This window comes from Cyprinus carpio, chromosome A1 (genome assembly GCF_018340385.1).
Source record: "Cyprinus carpio isolate SPL01 chromosome A1, ASM1834038v1, whole genome shotgun sequence".
Lineage (NCBI taxonomy): Eukaryota > Metazoa > Chordata > Actinopteri > Cypriniformes > Cyprinidae > Cyprinus > Cyprinus carpio.
This window is the reverse complement of record NC_056572.1, coordinates 2687039-2705088: the sequence shown is the minus strand read 5'-3', so window position 1 is coordinate 2705088 and position 18050 is coordinate 2687039. Positions and strand designations below refer to the sequence as shown.

General features: G+C 34.8%; 1 protein-coding gene across 5 annotated transcripts in view; it reads right to left on the bottom strand.

Annotated features, from left to right (window-relative positions):
• LOC109085868 (transmembrane protein 131-like) overlaps positions 1-18050 on the bottom strand; it is a 47985-nt gene extending 29935 nt beyond the window's left edge. For 3 of the 5 annotated variants that reach the window (XM_042718105.1, XM_042718384.1, XM_042718182.1), the window contains exons 1-4: positions 17862-18049; positions 17137-17207; positions 12988-13028; positions 726-797 (exon numbers count right to left, since the gene is read on the bottom strand). In XM_042718105.1, coding sequence (XP_042574039.1) covers positions 726-797; positions 12988-13028; positions 17137-17207; positions 17862-17970 — 293 coding nt within the window. In that variant the 5' untranslated portion in view covers positions 17971-18049. Of the gene's footprint in view, positions 1-725; positions 798-12987; positions 13029-17136; positions 17208-17861 lie in introns of all 5 variants that reach the window. The other 2 variants (XM_042718239.1, XM_042718309.1) reach the window with 1 other exon arrangement.

Genomic DNA, 18050 nt, shown 5'->3' with positions numbered 1-18050 from the left:
ATTAATGCAAACTATATGCTAAGAGTAATAAGTATTGTTGCATAAATAATAACCAACTGATAAAAAGATCCACCCCGAACCTATAGTACAGTATTTTGATATGGTATAATTTATCAGTGTTCAATGAAACATCTTTCACACACATCTACACGTCTGTCTTTTAAAGTGTTTAGTGTATATAATGAGATGGGTTATTATAGCACAATTCTTAACCCCACCACAGACCTATTTTTCAAACCCTGGCCATGATCACACTTATAAAGACTGCACACCCTTTTCTGTTACACTACTTATAATCGACTTGTGTGCACACGCTCTTACGTCGTATTTCAAGTTTGACAACAGCACGAGTGTTTAAACACACACTTCATGTTAAGACGAGCCTTCTGCAAAACTGAAATGTTCAGATTATAACAGTTACATGTAAACTATGTCCTGGTGAAAAGTGAATTTAAGTATTTAAGTGAAGAAATGCCTCTCAAGAGCATTCATGAAATTACATGCCTCTGACTTTCTTTGAAGGGTTTAATATCAACATGCTTTAGAAACCTTTAAAAACTTTTTTTTTTTTTAATAGAAATAACATTTTATATTAGTATGTTCTGAAAATAAGTTACACTTTTATAAGCCTAGTAGATCATTTATACACACTTAAAAAAAAAAACATGCATGTTATTGTTTTTGCTGCTATTGAGGGTAAAATGTATAAAATATAAAACACTTACTGTTGTCCGAAGTCCAGCGTGGCCGGCTGAAACTGGAGCGGTCTCCGACTCTCCTGCACATAAAACGAGGAGCTGAGGAGAGAAGAGAGAAATAAATGAGCAGGTCAAGCACACTAATGCTTTTTACATGAAAAACACTGAGAATCAAAACTGCCAGAAAGGTTTAAGTGTTGCCCTCTGGGAAAGCAATGCATGCAAATCAAAACATTATGACGATATGTTGCCCCATAATAGTACATACTGTGCTTTTTTTTTTTTTTTTAAATATTGCATTCGAATATTTAGGCTCGTAAAAAAACAAATATTCGAATATGACGTTTAATGAGAAAGACGTTATTTTTAATAATCAGGCTTTTGTCACCATTTCTGAACAAGCTTATGATTAGGCATTAAACACAACAACGTTACAATATATCAAGGTTTTCTTTTAGTTGAAAATGTGTGCAAACAAAAAATATCATCATATTATATACAAACAGAAACTTAAAGGTCGTCATAGCAACCCGTCAAAATAAAAGTTCGGTTTAACTTGAATAAACTGTGACAGAAATATATTACTTGATGTAATGATTAGGGATGTAACGATTCACTCAACTCACGATTCGATTCACAATTTTTTTTAACAAAATCAGATTTAAGACAAATTATAAAATTAAATGTGTCCTTTTATTATTGTTTGGACAAAATGCTGCACGTTTCTTGAAATTGAAATATAACACTATTATAATATACTAATATAGCACTTGCATATTATTGCTCTTTTGATTGCTTCTAAGTCGCTTTGGATAAAATGGTCTGCTAAATAACAAAATGCAAATATAATGTAAATGTAAAGACAGATGCTGCATACATGCAACATGAGCAGTTTTTAATCTAAATTAGATTGTATAATTTCGAAATATGAAGCAAAAACAGAATGGTTTGACTTCAGGTTTGTGAAACTATACATAAAAATATCTGCACGAAACAGAAACAGCAGACGAGCTGAACGAGACGCAGATGCACTCTCTGCCAGCAGGTGGCACTTTTAAGCGTTTCCTTGGTTACCGCTGTAAACAAAGCAGGGCTGCACTTATGAACTTTAATATGCATTATACAGAGACAAGATGATACCATCTAAACTTTTCTAAAGTTCGCATACTTAGGATTTATCATGGATTGTCTGCATTTACGGCCCGCAATGCAACATGCAGTAAAATTCGAATATTGTTTTTATTTTTTAAATAATAATTTGACTATTTGTGCATAGCCCTAGTGAGCAGTACTATGCAACCAAGCACTTTAAGCCCCATTTGATGATCTCATGATGCGAAATCCTGATTTAAATCAGTGTTAAGAACTAATTCTGGTGTTCTGTGCCCGGACTTTGCCCTGAGACAACATTTTACTGGTTCGAAAAGGCAAAAAGGGAACCGACTTTATCACACAGTGTCATCGCTTCACATGCACGAATGTTAGTAAACCACACACAGAGTGAGTTTGTTGGCAGTCTCAGCGAATGACTTCACTCCTCCTGAGAGACGCATGCCTGCATACTACACTTATGATACAAGAGAATATCATGTGATTCAGTGTGAACATTCGAGAAGGACTGAGAAGATACGTGAGCTTCCATCGGTTATGAAATGAAAAACTAAGCAATGAGTAAGGTTGCACAATTAAGACACCAAAACCATGTAGCAAGCACCAGAGAATCATAATATAGGCTTGCAACACAACAAGTGTGCAAAAGGGTGACAGGAAACTAAAAACAACAGGAAGTTAAAGTGGGCAGCAGGGCAAAGCAGACCAAATTATAAACACCTCTGTTTATACTCCTTCTGATACTGATATTTAATAAACGGCATGTTTCTCTGAAAAAGCAGGTGAAGAGTGTGAACAAAAAGGTCTATGAAGTTATTCTGAGAAGTTTTTTGTTGTTGTTGTTGTTGTTGTTGTTGAGATGAATGAGTTTTGGACTTTTTGGGTGCTGATAATCATGACCTTGTGTTCAGAGAAATAAAAAAAGCTGGGTAAAAATTCATTTTCAGATGAATTGCGATGTACACTGCTGTCTGGGATCAGTTAATGCTTTTAAAAATGTCTCTTCTGCTCATCAAGGCTGCATTAACAGACCCAAAAATACATTAAAAACAGTACAATTTGTGAAATATTATTTCAATCTCAAGTAGCTGTTTTCTCTGTGAATCTCTGTTAAACTGTAATTTATTTCTGTGATGTGCAGCTGTATTTTCAGCATCATTACTCCAGTCTTCAGTGTCACATGATCTTCAGAAATCATTTTAATATGATGATTTATTATCAATGTTGGAAACCGTTTTGTTGCCAATGCTTGATATATTTTTTTAGAACCTGTGTTACTTTTTTTTTTTCAGAAAGAACAGCACTTATTCGAAAAAATTTTTTTTTTTTTAATTTTTCTTGCTTTTTTTTGTTGTTGAAAGAAATTAATCATTTTATTCAGAAAGTATGTGTTAAATTCATAAAAAGAGATACTATACTTCTATTGTTATAAAATATATAAAAATTTGAACATAATGCAATATAAGACTATTTTCTGTAAAATAATGGCAAGGAAATATTTTTTATTAAGTTGTCCTCATGGGCTGCACACAAAAACAAAATTAAATCCAGTGTAGTGTGATTCACAAACAAATGATTCATATGAGCAGATTCTTTTAAATGAATCAAAAACACACTACACAAGCAGTATAGTCCGATTCCCGAAACGAATGACTCTCCTGAGTTGGTTCATATGAGCCGATTCTTTTTAATGAATCAAACACACACTACACAAGCAATAAAGTCCGATTCCCGAAACGAATGACTCTTCTGAGTTGGTTCATATGAGCCGATTCTTTTTAATGAATCAAACACACACTACACAAGAAGTATAGTCCGATTCCCGAAACGAATGACTCTTCTGAGTTGGTTCATATGAGCCGATTCTTTTTAATGAATCAAACACACGCTACACAAGCAGTAGAGTCCGATTCCCGAAACGAATGACTCTTCTGAGTTGGTTCATATGAGCCGATTCTTTTTAATGAATCAAACACACACTATACAAGCAGTAGAGTCCGATTCCCGAAACGAATGACTCTTCTGAGTTGGTTCATATGAGCCGATTCTTTTTAATGAATCAAACACACACTACACAAGCAATATAGTCCGATTCCCGAAACGAATGACTCTTCTGAGTTGGTTCATATGAGCCGATTCTTTTTAATGAATCAAACACACACTATACAAGCAGTAGAGTCCGATTCCCGAAACGAATGACTCTCCTGAGTTGGTTCATATGAGCCGATTCTTTTTAATGAATCAAACACACACTACACAAGAAGTATAGTCCGATTCCCGAAACGAATGACTCTTCTGAGTTGGTTCTTTTAAAGAATCCTTCAAAAAGATGAATTACACAAATTATTTTGAATCTAATCAAATCGAAACAAAATGAAGAGAAGAGAATCAAAAGATTCTGTAAATGTGAACTGAAGTAAAATTGCACATACAGGATTGAAAACAGAACATTACCGACATACTGAAAATAAATAAGTTCATTTTACTGCAACCAGCTGAAATTTACACGAATACTCACTTGTTCATTAATTAATTCCCAAAACCCCTGCTATCTTTTTATTGTTTTACTCCATGCAAAACTATACATCTTTAGCATGACATCTCATAATAAACAAACTATGTATATTTTACATGTATCCCATTGATGGGAGAAAAGTGGAGCTCTAGGCGGCTCCAGAGCAGACCATCTGTTAAATCGCAGGGGAATCCTTCCTCTCCAAACACTGTCCGTGGCTTGTCCAGGCTTTCAACGGCTCAGACCTCTGACATGAAGACACATATCAGTGGCCTTCATAAGTGATTACCAACAGAAAGAGGAGAGCCCGAGGTATGAATCACTTCTGATCCAGTTCCAGGAAAGAACTTGTGAAACAAACCGACAACACTTTAATGTAGCATCAGCCAAAGCCTCAGAGAACATGTTTATAGCCACGAACAGCTTTCAAAGTTCTCCATAAAAGGGAATTGAATCTGGAGAAGCATCAAATATGGACTGACTTCCAAGAAAACCACTGTCAGCTATCACTGAATGAGTTTATAAAAAGACACAGGGTTGATTTGATACCGGGTTCAAAAGTTCAGCAGCCGGCGGATGGGGAGAACAGCTCTAGAACCCATCAGAACATTCTACGACTTGGTCAAAAAATGACAACAAAGCCACTCTTAAAGGGACAGTTCACCCAAAAATGAAAATGTGCTGTTATTGAACTCATCCTCAGGCCATACAAGATGTAGGTGACGTTTTTCTTCAGTAGAACAGTACAGAAGATTTTTAGCTGAAGCCGTGCTCCTTGGTGATTCATAGCAGCTGCACGTCTTTGAGAATACAAAAAAGCACATCAAGGAACACAAAATTAATAACCGTGGCTCCTGATGATATATTGAGGTCTTATGAAGCGAAACGATCAGTCTGTGCAAGAAACTGAACATTATTTACAACATTATTACCTGTGATCCAGAGCCTCAGGCAAACGGTTCACTTTGTGAATGAATCACTAGTTCTTTTTAGAGAACTAGTTGAATCAGTTCACCAAATCGGATTGAATCATCTGAATCAGTTTGTGTCTCGAGCTGCACAGATCTACAAGTTACTCAATCAAAACTCACTTTCAGACGCCTGACAGTCATTGCAAATGGAAATGAGCCAAAAATAGTGGTGTATATGATTCTCTGATGAATGAACTGATTCAGCGCTCCAGCTCCTGCAAACAGACACTGAACTGAGCACTTGAGTGAAGGAGTCAAATGAGCGTTTTTATGGTTTCTCGCGGTTTACATAAAAAGGTGAGCTGATGAAGAGGAGTTTATACACTTTATATGCTTCAGACATGTAAAACATCCACATTATTGGGTGCTTTAATGATATAATTGTGTATAAGTGACATCAATGCAGGATTATGTTAAACGAACAGTTGAACTGAATCAAACTGTCCGAAAGAACCAGTTCGTGGAAAAGAATCATATTTCCTATAGGCTCTGGATCACAGGTAATAATGATGTAAATAATGTTCAGTTTCTTGCACACACCGATCATTTCGCTTCATAAGACCTCAATATATCGTCAGGAGCCACGGTTATTAATTTTGTGTTCCTTGATATGATTTTTTAATTCTCAAAGACTTTCATGGTGAAGCAAATTTTCAGTTTAAAATCTAAAAAAATTTAATTTATTTCTGATCAAAGCTGAATTTTAAGCATCATAACTAGTCTTCAGTGTCACATGATCCTTCAGAAATGTTAAAAACAGTAGTGCTGATGAATTTTGTGGAAACTGATACATTTATTTGAATTGAAATTTTTTGTAACATTATTCTACTGTGCCCAAACTTTTGAACAGTGCATGTCAGATGTCAGATCTATTTCAAAATGTATAAAAATGTACTGTAAATGTATGAAATGTTACCGCATTTTTTTTTAGTACTGTTATTTACTTTACAGTAAAAAAAAAAAAAAAAATCCAGCTTTCCTTTACAGCTAATAATAGACACTTCTCACGCTATATCTCACACTTTGCTGGCAGTATCATCACTTCCCGTCACGAAAGAAAAAGTGTTGACGTTTGAAATGTAGTGCTCATTTCCTGTGTGTGCTGAAACAGGAAGTTGTCGGTAATTTGAATTATGCAGGGGTTAAGAGTGTAGAAATCACACGTTGTAGCTGATCTGAGTTCATCTTTGTGTTTCAATGTTTCAAAGCCATTTTCACTGTAGATCAGTGTGAATATTATGGTCTGCTTGAGTCTAGTGATGAGCAGGGGGAGGAGCCAACACTCAAAGAAAAATAAAGAAATGAGTAGGATCTTAATTCTTCATCTGTCTTAATGAAAATCACATTTGAAGAACTTTCCATGATGCTTTTAAAAGACGAAATTACACAACATGCCTTCCCAGAACATTGGAAAAACGTGCTGTATATATTTTTAACCAAACACAGAGAAGAGTATTTTTACCAATTTGTGTTTTTTACCATTTAAAGGTAACAGTTCCAGAATCTCAAAACAATCAATATTTAATGAAGGGTCAGAGGCATGCGGATCCATTTGCAGCTTTAACAATGTTGCTGGTCCCCATTGACTTTGCTCATGTTCAGAATATTTCTCAGCAAGATTCAGCAGTGTGTTTTCTAGCCATCCATCTTCTTCAAGACAAACTTCAACTCAAATCTCGATCCTTCAATAGAACCTCAGTGTGTTTTCTAGCCATCTTTCTTGTTTTGGATGTTCTGCAAGTCAAATGTCGACTCCTCTCTTGATGCTTCAACAGCATCTTTTTGCGTATTCACTGTCCCATGAAGAGCAGACGTGAGCGCCTGCTGGTATTTTATTATGCATTACTGCTCAAGGTGCGTCTGTAAATGTAATATTCTGGGGTAGATGCACCTTTAGCTCTACTGACAGCACGTGAAAACCATTTCAGCAGTTTGTGAAAACAAAAGAAACAGAGAAAAAAAGAAAAGAATCTGCTGCTTTGTATATTAATCAGATATTAGTCATTAAAACATAGGAAAAATGTATTAAAAATGCATCCAAAAGTTATGTCCAGATTAAGATCAAAGGCAAAAAATATATATATACAGTACAAGTCAAAAGTTTGGAAGCATTACTATTTTTAATGTTTTTGAAAGAAGTTTCTTCTGCTCATCAAGCCTGCATTTATTTGATCAAAAATACAGAAAAAACAGTAATATTGTGAAATATTATTACAACTTAAAATAATAGTTTTCTATTTGAATATACTTAAAAAAAAAAAATGTATTCCTGTGATGCAAAGCTGAATTTTCAGCATCATTACTCCAGCCTTCAGTGTCACATGTAACATCCAGTCTATCACATGATCATTTAGAAATCATTCTAATATTCTGATTTATTAAGAGTGTTGGAAACAGTTCTGCTGTCTAATATATTTGATGAATAAAAGGTTAAAAAGAACTGCATTTATTCAAAATAAAAAAAAAATTCTAATAATATATATTCTAATAATATATTTTCTTTACTATCACTTTTTATCAATTTAACACATCCTTGCTGAATAAAAGTATTGATTTTATTTAAAAAAAAGAAAGAAAAAAACCCAAATTACTGACCAGTAGTGTATATTGTTATTACAAAATATTTATATTTTAAAAACATAGCTTTTTTTTTTTTTTTTTTTTTACTTTTTATTCATCAAAGTATCCTAAAAAAGTATCACGTTCTGAAAAAATATTAAGCCAGCAGAACTGTTTCCAACTTTGATAATGAATCATCATATTAGAATGATTTCTAAAGGATCGTGTGATAATGATCCTAAAAATTCAGCTTTGCATCACAGAAATAAATGATAATTTAAAGTATAATACATTTAAAAACTATTATTTTAAGTTGTAATAATATATCACAATATTACATTTTTTCTGTATTTTTGATCAAATAAATGCAGGCTTGATGAGCAGAAGAAACTTCTTTCAAAAACATTAAAAATAGTAATGTTTCCAAACTTTTGACCTGTACTGTATATATATATTTTTTTAAATATATTTTTTATTATACAATAATTATTGTTATTATAATGGTTGTTGTTACTATAACCCATATTTGTATAAAATATATTTGTATTAAGTTACATATTTGTCCAATCTTTCTATAAAAAATATATTCAACAAATCTTGACATTGTTTTTAAGCATTCTTTTGTTTGTTGGTTTAGCTTTTGAAGACATGAGCAAAACCATTCATCTTTAAATTTATATTATATTCATCATTAAACCTGAATTTTGCTGTCAGTCTTGATGGACTCATTTTAACCAAAATTCAGCAAAGATAATAAGAACACTATGGAAGTCCGTTTCCACCACTGAATAAAAAATTTATGCAACTTTTTATCTACATCCTCATAATTGTGTGATACAAACTCGCAACTGCTGCTTAAGGAGGCTTAGATGAGAGCTAAATTGATCATTTAAAAATAAAAAGTGTAGGCTTTCACAATTTTCACTCTAATTGCTAGTAAATTTAACTAATAAATTCAAAGAAATGGCAAGTAATGCATTGATTCAGTGTTGCCAAGTCCACGGTTTTCCTGCAGAATTGGGCTACTTTTATTCTGTTGAAGCAAACCACATTTGATATCCAAATTCAACTAGAACACTACTGAGCTAGTTTTGAATAGCAACTGGGTTGGTTTTGCACTGACCTGGCAACCCTATCACTGGCCCCAACCATGAAAGTTGTATGCAACAACAATAAAAAAAAAAAACAAGCATTCCCACAGGAGCTGGACTTTACTTGTGTGATAAACATGATGAAACATCCTGAAAGCACTGCAGGAAGTGCTGAAATGTTCTAAACAGTGGACAAACAGCATAAAGGCAATCAAGAAGGATCTACAATTAGGCAAGAGTACTTCATTCGGTCACATTACACTAGAATGTCTACACTTCACTGAACTATAAATCCTGATGTGGAGCTGTTCCCCAAAAACAATGTTCTGATGATCTGTAAATAAAAACCCAGACTAAACATCCTGAAATTCTCACAAAACTGCCTGCATTTTTGTATTAATCTGTAAATCTGTAATGCACTGCATTACTGGCAGCGTGAGATTTCCGGATAACGCAATCCAAATTTAGTGCAACTCAGATTGGTATGTAATCCAGACATTTAGATAATAAAATAATAACAATAAAAACAACAACACTCAAATAGATAGCATGCATGAATCAGTTTTATAATCTGACAACGTTTGTCTTGTTTCTTACTCTGTTTTGACAATGACGACAGATTCAGGTGTTCTGACCTGTTCAGATAAGATAAGCTAGAAAAAAATTAATAAATAATAATAAAAAAATATATATGCAATTATAAAATGTGTTGCAATTCCAATGCTTTATAAACAGTCAAGTGCTTGGAATAATATGGAATAAGGTGTTTTATAAGCAGATAAAACCATCCGTGAACACTTTTAAAACTCTAAAGCTACTCAAATCCAGACCCCAGACAACTGCGTACACATTCTCTGCTCTGCATGCTGTCAGACAGTCATTAATCTCCCAAACACAGTCAGACGCGTCACAGCCACCCTGCCAACAGACGCACAAACACAAGGCCAAAGTTCAGAGAGCAAACTCTGAACACCAGCAGTATTACACACACTTCCAACAGAGGACCAGAAAACATGCATAAATATGGTTCATTGCAGGTGTTTATTTCAATGCAAGCAATCCATGTCCTGTTACTGGTGCGCAATAACATGCATCCTGGATGCACACTGTTTTCTGTCCCATCTGTGCACATTATGTTGCTTAACACTGCATTAATACTATCATAATGCCTCAATGCCTGCTGACGTTAAAACCACATGAGCCAATTTCCAGAGAGTTATGCATTACAAGATAGCCTCCACATGACCTCTGCATTTAGACTGCACATATTTTACAGATCGGTGTAAAAGATTTAGAAACTGCGTTTTAAAGTCTACAGTTCTACAATTCGCAAGCATGATTTTGGCTTTCACTTCTCTATTCTTGCGCCCGAAACGACCCACAACGGCGCTGTTCCGCTCTCCCGCAAAAGACTGCAACGGTGCTTCCACGAATTCACCAAAAGCGTGCCGCATGCATGTGTAGAATGAGCATTCTGTTGCTCTCCAGGAACCGTACATAACAGGAAATTAAATATTATTTACAAAGTCTGACACATCCACTATTCGGCATGTTTATTAGATATCTTGGCTAATGCTGATAAAGCTAAGAAAGTGTGTAGTATCCGCTCTGTTTAACACATTTAGAAACGTTTAACTATATTTCAATACTCGCAATTCCGTACATTTTCGCCAAACCTGAAAAGACAGTTTAAAAGGGCGATCCAAACCCACGTAAATAATATAAATATACTGTATAAACAAATGTAATTGTTATTAGCCATAACAAAATATTATATTGTATAGCTACATGAGTAGTATGACTGTGTCTATTGTATGACAGGTTGCTTGAGAGATTTTATCCAAATTTGGTCACTTCTCATTCAAAAACTCACTTTGGACCAATCAGATTGAAGCTGTCATCTCTGCTTCCTTGTTTTGAAGCCCACGGTCACCCACAGCTTTATTTAAAAGTGCAATGTTTCCGTATAAAATTGATTTAAATAAAATAAACAAATAATGCATGATTGTGTCTGATACCAAACAATTATTTAAAAAAAAACACAGCATTCATTTCCTGCACTGAATGGTTTTTTATAGACATTCAACAAAGGCGTGTTTAACATGCATGTAACTGCACTTTGCAGTTGATACAGGAAGTGAGTCTTGTTGATGCTGCTGTGTTAAAATCAGTCATTGTGCTTGGGGATAGTCTCTGATTAGGACTTAACCAGAGCGTGCTGTTAGCCCGAGTCATGTCAAACCAATGAAAAAACAATGTGAACTATTAAACATCTACTACGGGCCGATAGCAGAATGAAATCTACAGAGTTGGTGATGTGTAGCATGAGAGGATGTGGCAAAAAGACATCGAAGAGGGGAAAATATACAGAACGTTAAAAAAAAAAGTTCCAATGTGAACAAAATTTGCATGCACTGCCACAAATGCTTTTTTGAATATGATCAAATACACAAATATTCCACCGTTTAATGGTGGCAATAACCCTCTCAAAACTGGCTTGGCTCAGAGCCTGCATATTTTTCATGCATTCACCAATTAACGAAGCCAACACATTCTTCTCCTGCAATTTTAGTGACAGTCAATTGCCAAGTAAGTAAATAATAAAAAAAAGAAACGCAAATATTTGCATCCATTTTTATGCAAATGGGATATTGCATAAAAAAAAAGTTGCAAGGAAACATCAAGGTGTAAATGCAATTTCTAAAATGCATTCTGAGAAATAAAAAAAAATACCATACACTTGTGCATGAACTACAATATACACATTTTCCAAGTACATGTCTGACATGCTATTGCTTATTATGAAGCATTGAACTCAGTAAGAAGTATTTTTAAGGGTGGTGAATAATATTAGTTGTATATCCTGACAAAGGACTTTAAACCGAAACGCGTAAAAGTTCCCTTCACCACAAATGCTGCTGCTCCCAGACATGAGGTATACGTCTTTAAAATATCCAGAAGTTATATGCTCAATAAAGAGGGAAATATAGAGCTTATCAGCATATCGGTTAAAGATAATTATGTTTTTTGGTGTGTGTAGTGTCTCCTAGAGGGGGCATTTACAAAAAAAAAAAAAAAAAAAAAAAACGGACCTATTACAAAGCCCTGTGGCACTCCATGCTTCACTAGTGTTAGATTTGATAGTTCCTCACTTATACAATGATGGCAGACTTTTACTTACTTAACTTTTAGATTTGTAGCATATGTTTTGTCAATAATTATTACATAGTCAGGTCTTCAGAGACCCAAAGAATCTAACACGGCTGGATCTCTGAACTTTTCCCAGTCACTACAACTTTCTTTATCGATATCTGTAAAATTCACAATGTAGTAGATACATGGGATAAAACACTACTTCATTTCAAAAATTAATTTTCAGTTTGCCTAATTGCATAGAAAGTTTTACCTTTGTGTTTACGCCAAGCCACAGCAATAACAGACAAGACAAAACATGTACAAAACTTTGAAATTGAAATCCTTTGTACTTCAGCAATGTGTGGCAACTTCTTTCGCATCTCCACCTACTCTCATATCTCATGTTGCATGCTGCTCTTTTTCTTCTGAAATATACATGTTCTGCCTTGAAGGCTTCTGCTTAAATTTATATTTCTCCATAGAACTCACTGGAATTTTGTTTATAAGCTGCTCTTATTGATATCTTGCCACTGAAATGTAGTTAATAAAACAACGTGTGTTGATCTTAGGTCATGTGAGTCACATGAATGCAAATGTAGAGTAAACAGAAAGCTAGGAGGCTTAATTTTCCATGCACTGTTGAAACAAACCAGCCCCCCTTTCTGATAAATGTTTAGGTGATGTACACAACAGACCACCAGAAACCTATATGTGACACTAAAAAGGTAAAACTTTTTGTGTTTCATGTTTTGAGCATTATCATTTCGTAAACTATGTTACATACAACAAATTAAGGGTTTACAACAACATATTTTCACCAACCACACCTGAATAAATGGTAATAAAGAAAAATGTCAAATATTCCAGGAAAGTCTAAAAGGGATTGTGGTTTAAAGAGAAACTCTCACCTCTCCTCTCGAGGAACATTATCACTGTGCTGCTCCTCCGCCTGAAAGAAAAAATAAAAATATTCAGTTGGTAACAGCACTATTACATTAAGTACAGTACATGGAGTTTAGAATATTTTTTTTTTTTAGAATTACACTACCGTTCAAAAGTTAGTGTATAACTTTTTTTGTATATAATTTTATCTAGCAAAGAGACATCACACTTCTCAAACGTGACAGTAAAAACCATTTATAATTTACAAAAGCTTTCCATTTTAAATAAATGATGTTCTTTTGAACTTGCAAGTGATCAAAAAAAAAAAAAAAATCACAGAATCATGGTTTTCCAAAATAAATAAAGTAAATAAAGAAATATAAGGCTAAGCATTGTTTTCAACATTGATAATAATATTAAATGTTTCTTGAGTAGTAAATCATCATATTAGAATGATTTCTGAAGATCATGTGACACTGAAGACTGCAGTAATGATGCTGAAAATACAGCTGCGCATCACAGAAATAAATTACAGTTTAACAGAGATTCACACAGAAAACAGCTGTTTTAAATTCTAATAATATTTCAGAATTTTTCTGTATTTACTGTATTTTTGATACTTCTTTAAATTTCTTTAAAAAAACATTAAAAATAAATCACAATGACGCCAATTTGTTTTAAAGTAAACATAAAAAAGCTTAAAAAAATTAAGAATGCATGCATTTCATTCCTTCATTTAGTACTGCATTGCAAGTGTCACATAAAAACAAAACTGTAAACAGAAACCTGTAAATTCAGAGTCCAAATAGATCTGACCTGACCTTGTTTTTAATGGAACAGTAGTGAAAGGAAACACTGTGCCGTTACAACACACATAACCATGCTGTTCCATAAACTGCCTGCAGCACAATACAGAAAATTAACCAAAATATCCATCTTACAGAGAGCCTAGAAACCATGATTACCTGACGAGTGTCTCTGCACTGTTACAACAGGTTAGGAACTAACTATAGCCTTCCAGGAGTACAATGATTGCATATAGAGGCCACTTGGTGTGAGATGACTGCTAAGAACACATTTGACAATGTTTGGATGAATATGCAGACCTACTGACAAGAGCTTTCAATTAGAGTCTTCATCAATCTATAAAACACGCTGCAGATTTTCAGGATTTCAGACTGCGGCACCCATCCATCATCAGCTGAGGGAGGTTCTCTTTAAATGGAATGCTGCAGGTCTGCTCAATCACTCCTGACATCTATACTGACTACAACTGAATCAAAGTCTATTTATGGGGCTGGTGTTTTTTAATAGAAAGCTGTTTGTGCATTTGACCTCAAATTGTTTATTTCACTTATTTCTTCAAAGTTTATTCATGTATGCGCAAACCACATCCGTCTCATTTAAAGGGACAGTTCACACAAAAATATAAAAACACTTAATTTTCTCACCTAAAGGCCATCCAAGATAAAAGTGAATTTTTCTTCAGTTGAACAGTGAAGAAGATCTGAAACCGTGAGCCTCGGCCTCAGGCAAACGGTGAAATCTGATTCTTTTCTGTGAACTGGTTCGTTTGGACAGCTCATTTCAATAAACTGGTTCAGTTCACTAGTTTGTTTACATAATCACGACTTGATTGAGCAAACCATTTCAGTCGCTTCAGTCCGATGTGATGAACTGGTTCAACTGGTTCACTAAAAAGAACCGGTTCACAAGAATGATTCATTCACAAAGTGAACCGTTTGCCTGAGGCTCTGGATCACAGGTAATAATGATTCGTTTCTTGCACAGACCGATCGTTTCTCTTCATAAGACCTCAGTATATCATCAGGAGTGTTCCCTGATGTGCTCTTACATACATTACAGACATACATTTAATGAATCGCCAAAAACCAAGGTTTCAGCTAAAGATCTTCTTTATCTTATTTTATCTTATTCTAAGATCTTGTTTTTTATTTATCCCGAGATACCAAGATATATATCGCATTTCAGCCAAAAAAAAATACCAAGATATTACTTTTTTTTTTTTTTTGCTGTGTTGTCAAGGTATAATTAAATCTAAATACAACTTCTTTGAAAACTAAAATAAAGCACATACACTCAAACAAAAACAGCCCTACCATATTTTAGAACAAGATTATTATCTTGTAACATTTTATTAATATTATTGCATTAAAATTCAGCTGATACAGATCCTGGGGGAAGGAATAAACCATTTGATTAAACTTCAGAATGATTCAGTGACGCTGTAAGAAATGTATGACTTCACTGTACTGTAACTTCGCAGTTATGTAATGAACCACAGCAAGTTCACTGAAACATTCCCCTGATGCTGACTAGAAAAAACAAACCTACTCAGATCTGATGGTGTGTTTTTAGAGGAGGGACAGTCAGTTCCCATGCTGCATTTCATCTTTTTGTGTGTGTGTGTGTGTGTGTGTGTGTTAGTCAGCAATGGTTCAGTCTGACATTTCCATGTGACCTAAATCAAGCTTACTACACATGAACACTAGTACAGACTGACGTAATGACATTTGAACACCTCCACTAGAGTCAACCAACCAAACAAAGCCCCTTTAAAACTATGAATGGACTTTTCCATCCTCTTTGATTAGATTGTGGCCGTTCTCAAGACATAAGATGGGTCTGTGAAGCAGCATCTCGGTGCGTGTTTGTGTGGCTTTAGCTTCCTGCCCCAAAGGAAACATGACAAAACTCTTTATCAACCTTTAATCAGTCTCGTGAACCTGATCAACAAATACATCCACTACCACAAAAAAAACACACCTTTCTAACTGTGCCAGGTGTTAATATTTAATCTTAATTAATATTTAATCTTACTAACCTATACATCACTCTGCATAGCAACACTTTGTTTAATTATCATATTACCATAACTAAGAGGAGTGGAAGCATCTTCTAGTAAAGACTGAGTCCTTAAACTTTCTGAAGTGATGTTCAATCCCAGGCCACTGACTATTTTAACATCACCACAGCAAACAATCTGAAGAGCAGGCCTCAAACCAGCGTTATTCTAGTGCCATTTAGCTATTATTAATATTTGAATTCATCTTTATATTTTCAGTTTTCATATAAATCAAAGTAGCTTTTTTTTTATTATTATGTCTAATGTTATTTAAGATTTAGTTTTAGTTATTTTAGTACATCAAAATAAACTAAATAAGAATAAGAAAAGTAAAATAAAATAAGTTAAAATAAGTATCAAATAAATTATTATTATTGTTATTATCATTTTTTTTAAGGGACTAAATAAGTCAGCAATAATTCAATTTTGGATTGATATTTCTATGTGGCATTAAACATGCTTTCTATTTAAATAATAATAATAATAATAATAATAATAATAATAATAATAATAATAATAATAATTTTTCTTTCAGTTAACTTTTATTTCAAGTTAAAAAAATGTTTATAGTTTTAGCTTTTATTAACTATAATAAACCGGTCTCAAACTCACATAAGGCTTGTAATTAGACTAATTTTCACAAAACTTTAAATGTAACATTCCATGAGGTCAAACAAAGGTCATGACAGCAGGTACTAACTCACTTTAAAGAGACAGTTCACCCAAAAACGAATAGACGATATCAAAATTTTGTTAGTTTTTGCTTAAAACAAAAAAAAAATAAAAAAACAATTGCCAATGGTGCAAGAAAAATAATCTTGTTTGCCTTTAAATTAAGATTATTTTTTATACCCCACTGGCAATTTTGTGTGTGTGTGTGTGTGTTTTAAGCAAAAACTAACACAATGTTGAGAAGACTTCATATCTTAAATCATTCTGCTTTAAGTAAATGTATCTTGATTTAAGAATGTTTACATATTTACTCAGGAAGAACTTTGTGAGCGAAATGTGCCTTTAAGAATTCCCGCTCCAAAATGACTAAAGAGTGTTTAGAGACCAGAGGTCCACTCAGGACCTCCACATGGACACACATTTCACCAAACTAAATAAACAATCGCCCTGCCCTTATAACAACTGCATGAATCAATGCATGCTAAATGATACTCAAAGAAAAGCCTTGTTTTGATTGATTTCGCACTCTTGCACACAGCACCGCGTCGCGCGCGTAAACGTGCTCAGAGTGAAGTTGCGCTGCACTAAAAACAAACATCCAGTGCGTGACGTCTTTGTGCTCGACCAGCTCACGTACCTGCGATGGCATGAAGAAATCTGCGTCCTCAGCCTGCCAAACTTCAACCACACCGGACATCTGAGTCAGAGCTAAGAGGAAAGAATGGCATGAGCATGTAGAGAAAAAAAAAATCATGCGAGCACATCATCAACAACAACAACAACATACGCCAGACATCTATCCCTGACAAAAACATGGGAAATCCCAAAATAACACCAGTGCTCGGCTCATCTCGGCATGCATGCACGCGTGAACTGATGTGTGTGTGCAGCAGCGGATGACAAAGGCGTGAAATTAAACGGACAGGCTGTTTTAGTCGCGAGCTCACACCGTGTCAACAACCCGAACGCACGCATCTGGAAACACATTTAGATGTGCATTAATGCTGTCCTCTCAGCTAGACGCTTAGTTCCCACAGACTGCACTGGATACCAGCTGTATGAAGCTTTCTGAGCCTTGTAGCATATTGCACTGACACAGGAAATCGAACTAAACCAATAATAACTGGCCAAAAAAAGCGTCAACGTCTTCTTTAAGATTCGAATCAAAACATAATCCTTATGCATACAAACAGAGGGATTAAAACCCGCGTGAAATAGATAAGAGTTCGGGTAGATACAGTGATAGTTGTGCCCTTTTAGCACGAGTGCACTTGAGTGCTTGTCAAATCAGCCCTCGACAGTTCCTCCGACATTTTCGCACTCGCTCGCGCACTGAAGAAATGAGACGAATCTGTCGCGCACCTTGAAACTGAGCTCCTCCGTGTTGAATGTACGGCAGGAAAAGCTGCAGGAGTCGCAGAAGCACGTTAATCCGTGTTTTAGTGTGTGTGGAGTCCCTTTGGCTCGCCATGCTGGCTGTGCTGAGCGCCCTGGCTTCACTTCTTTCTCTTTCTCTCTCAGTAGCAGCGCCTCCTCCTGAAAACGCGCCCA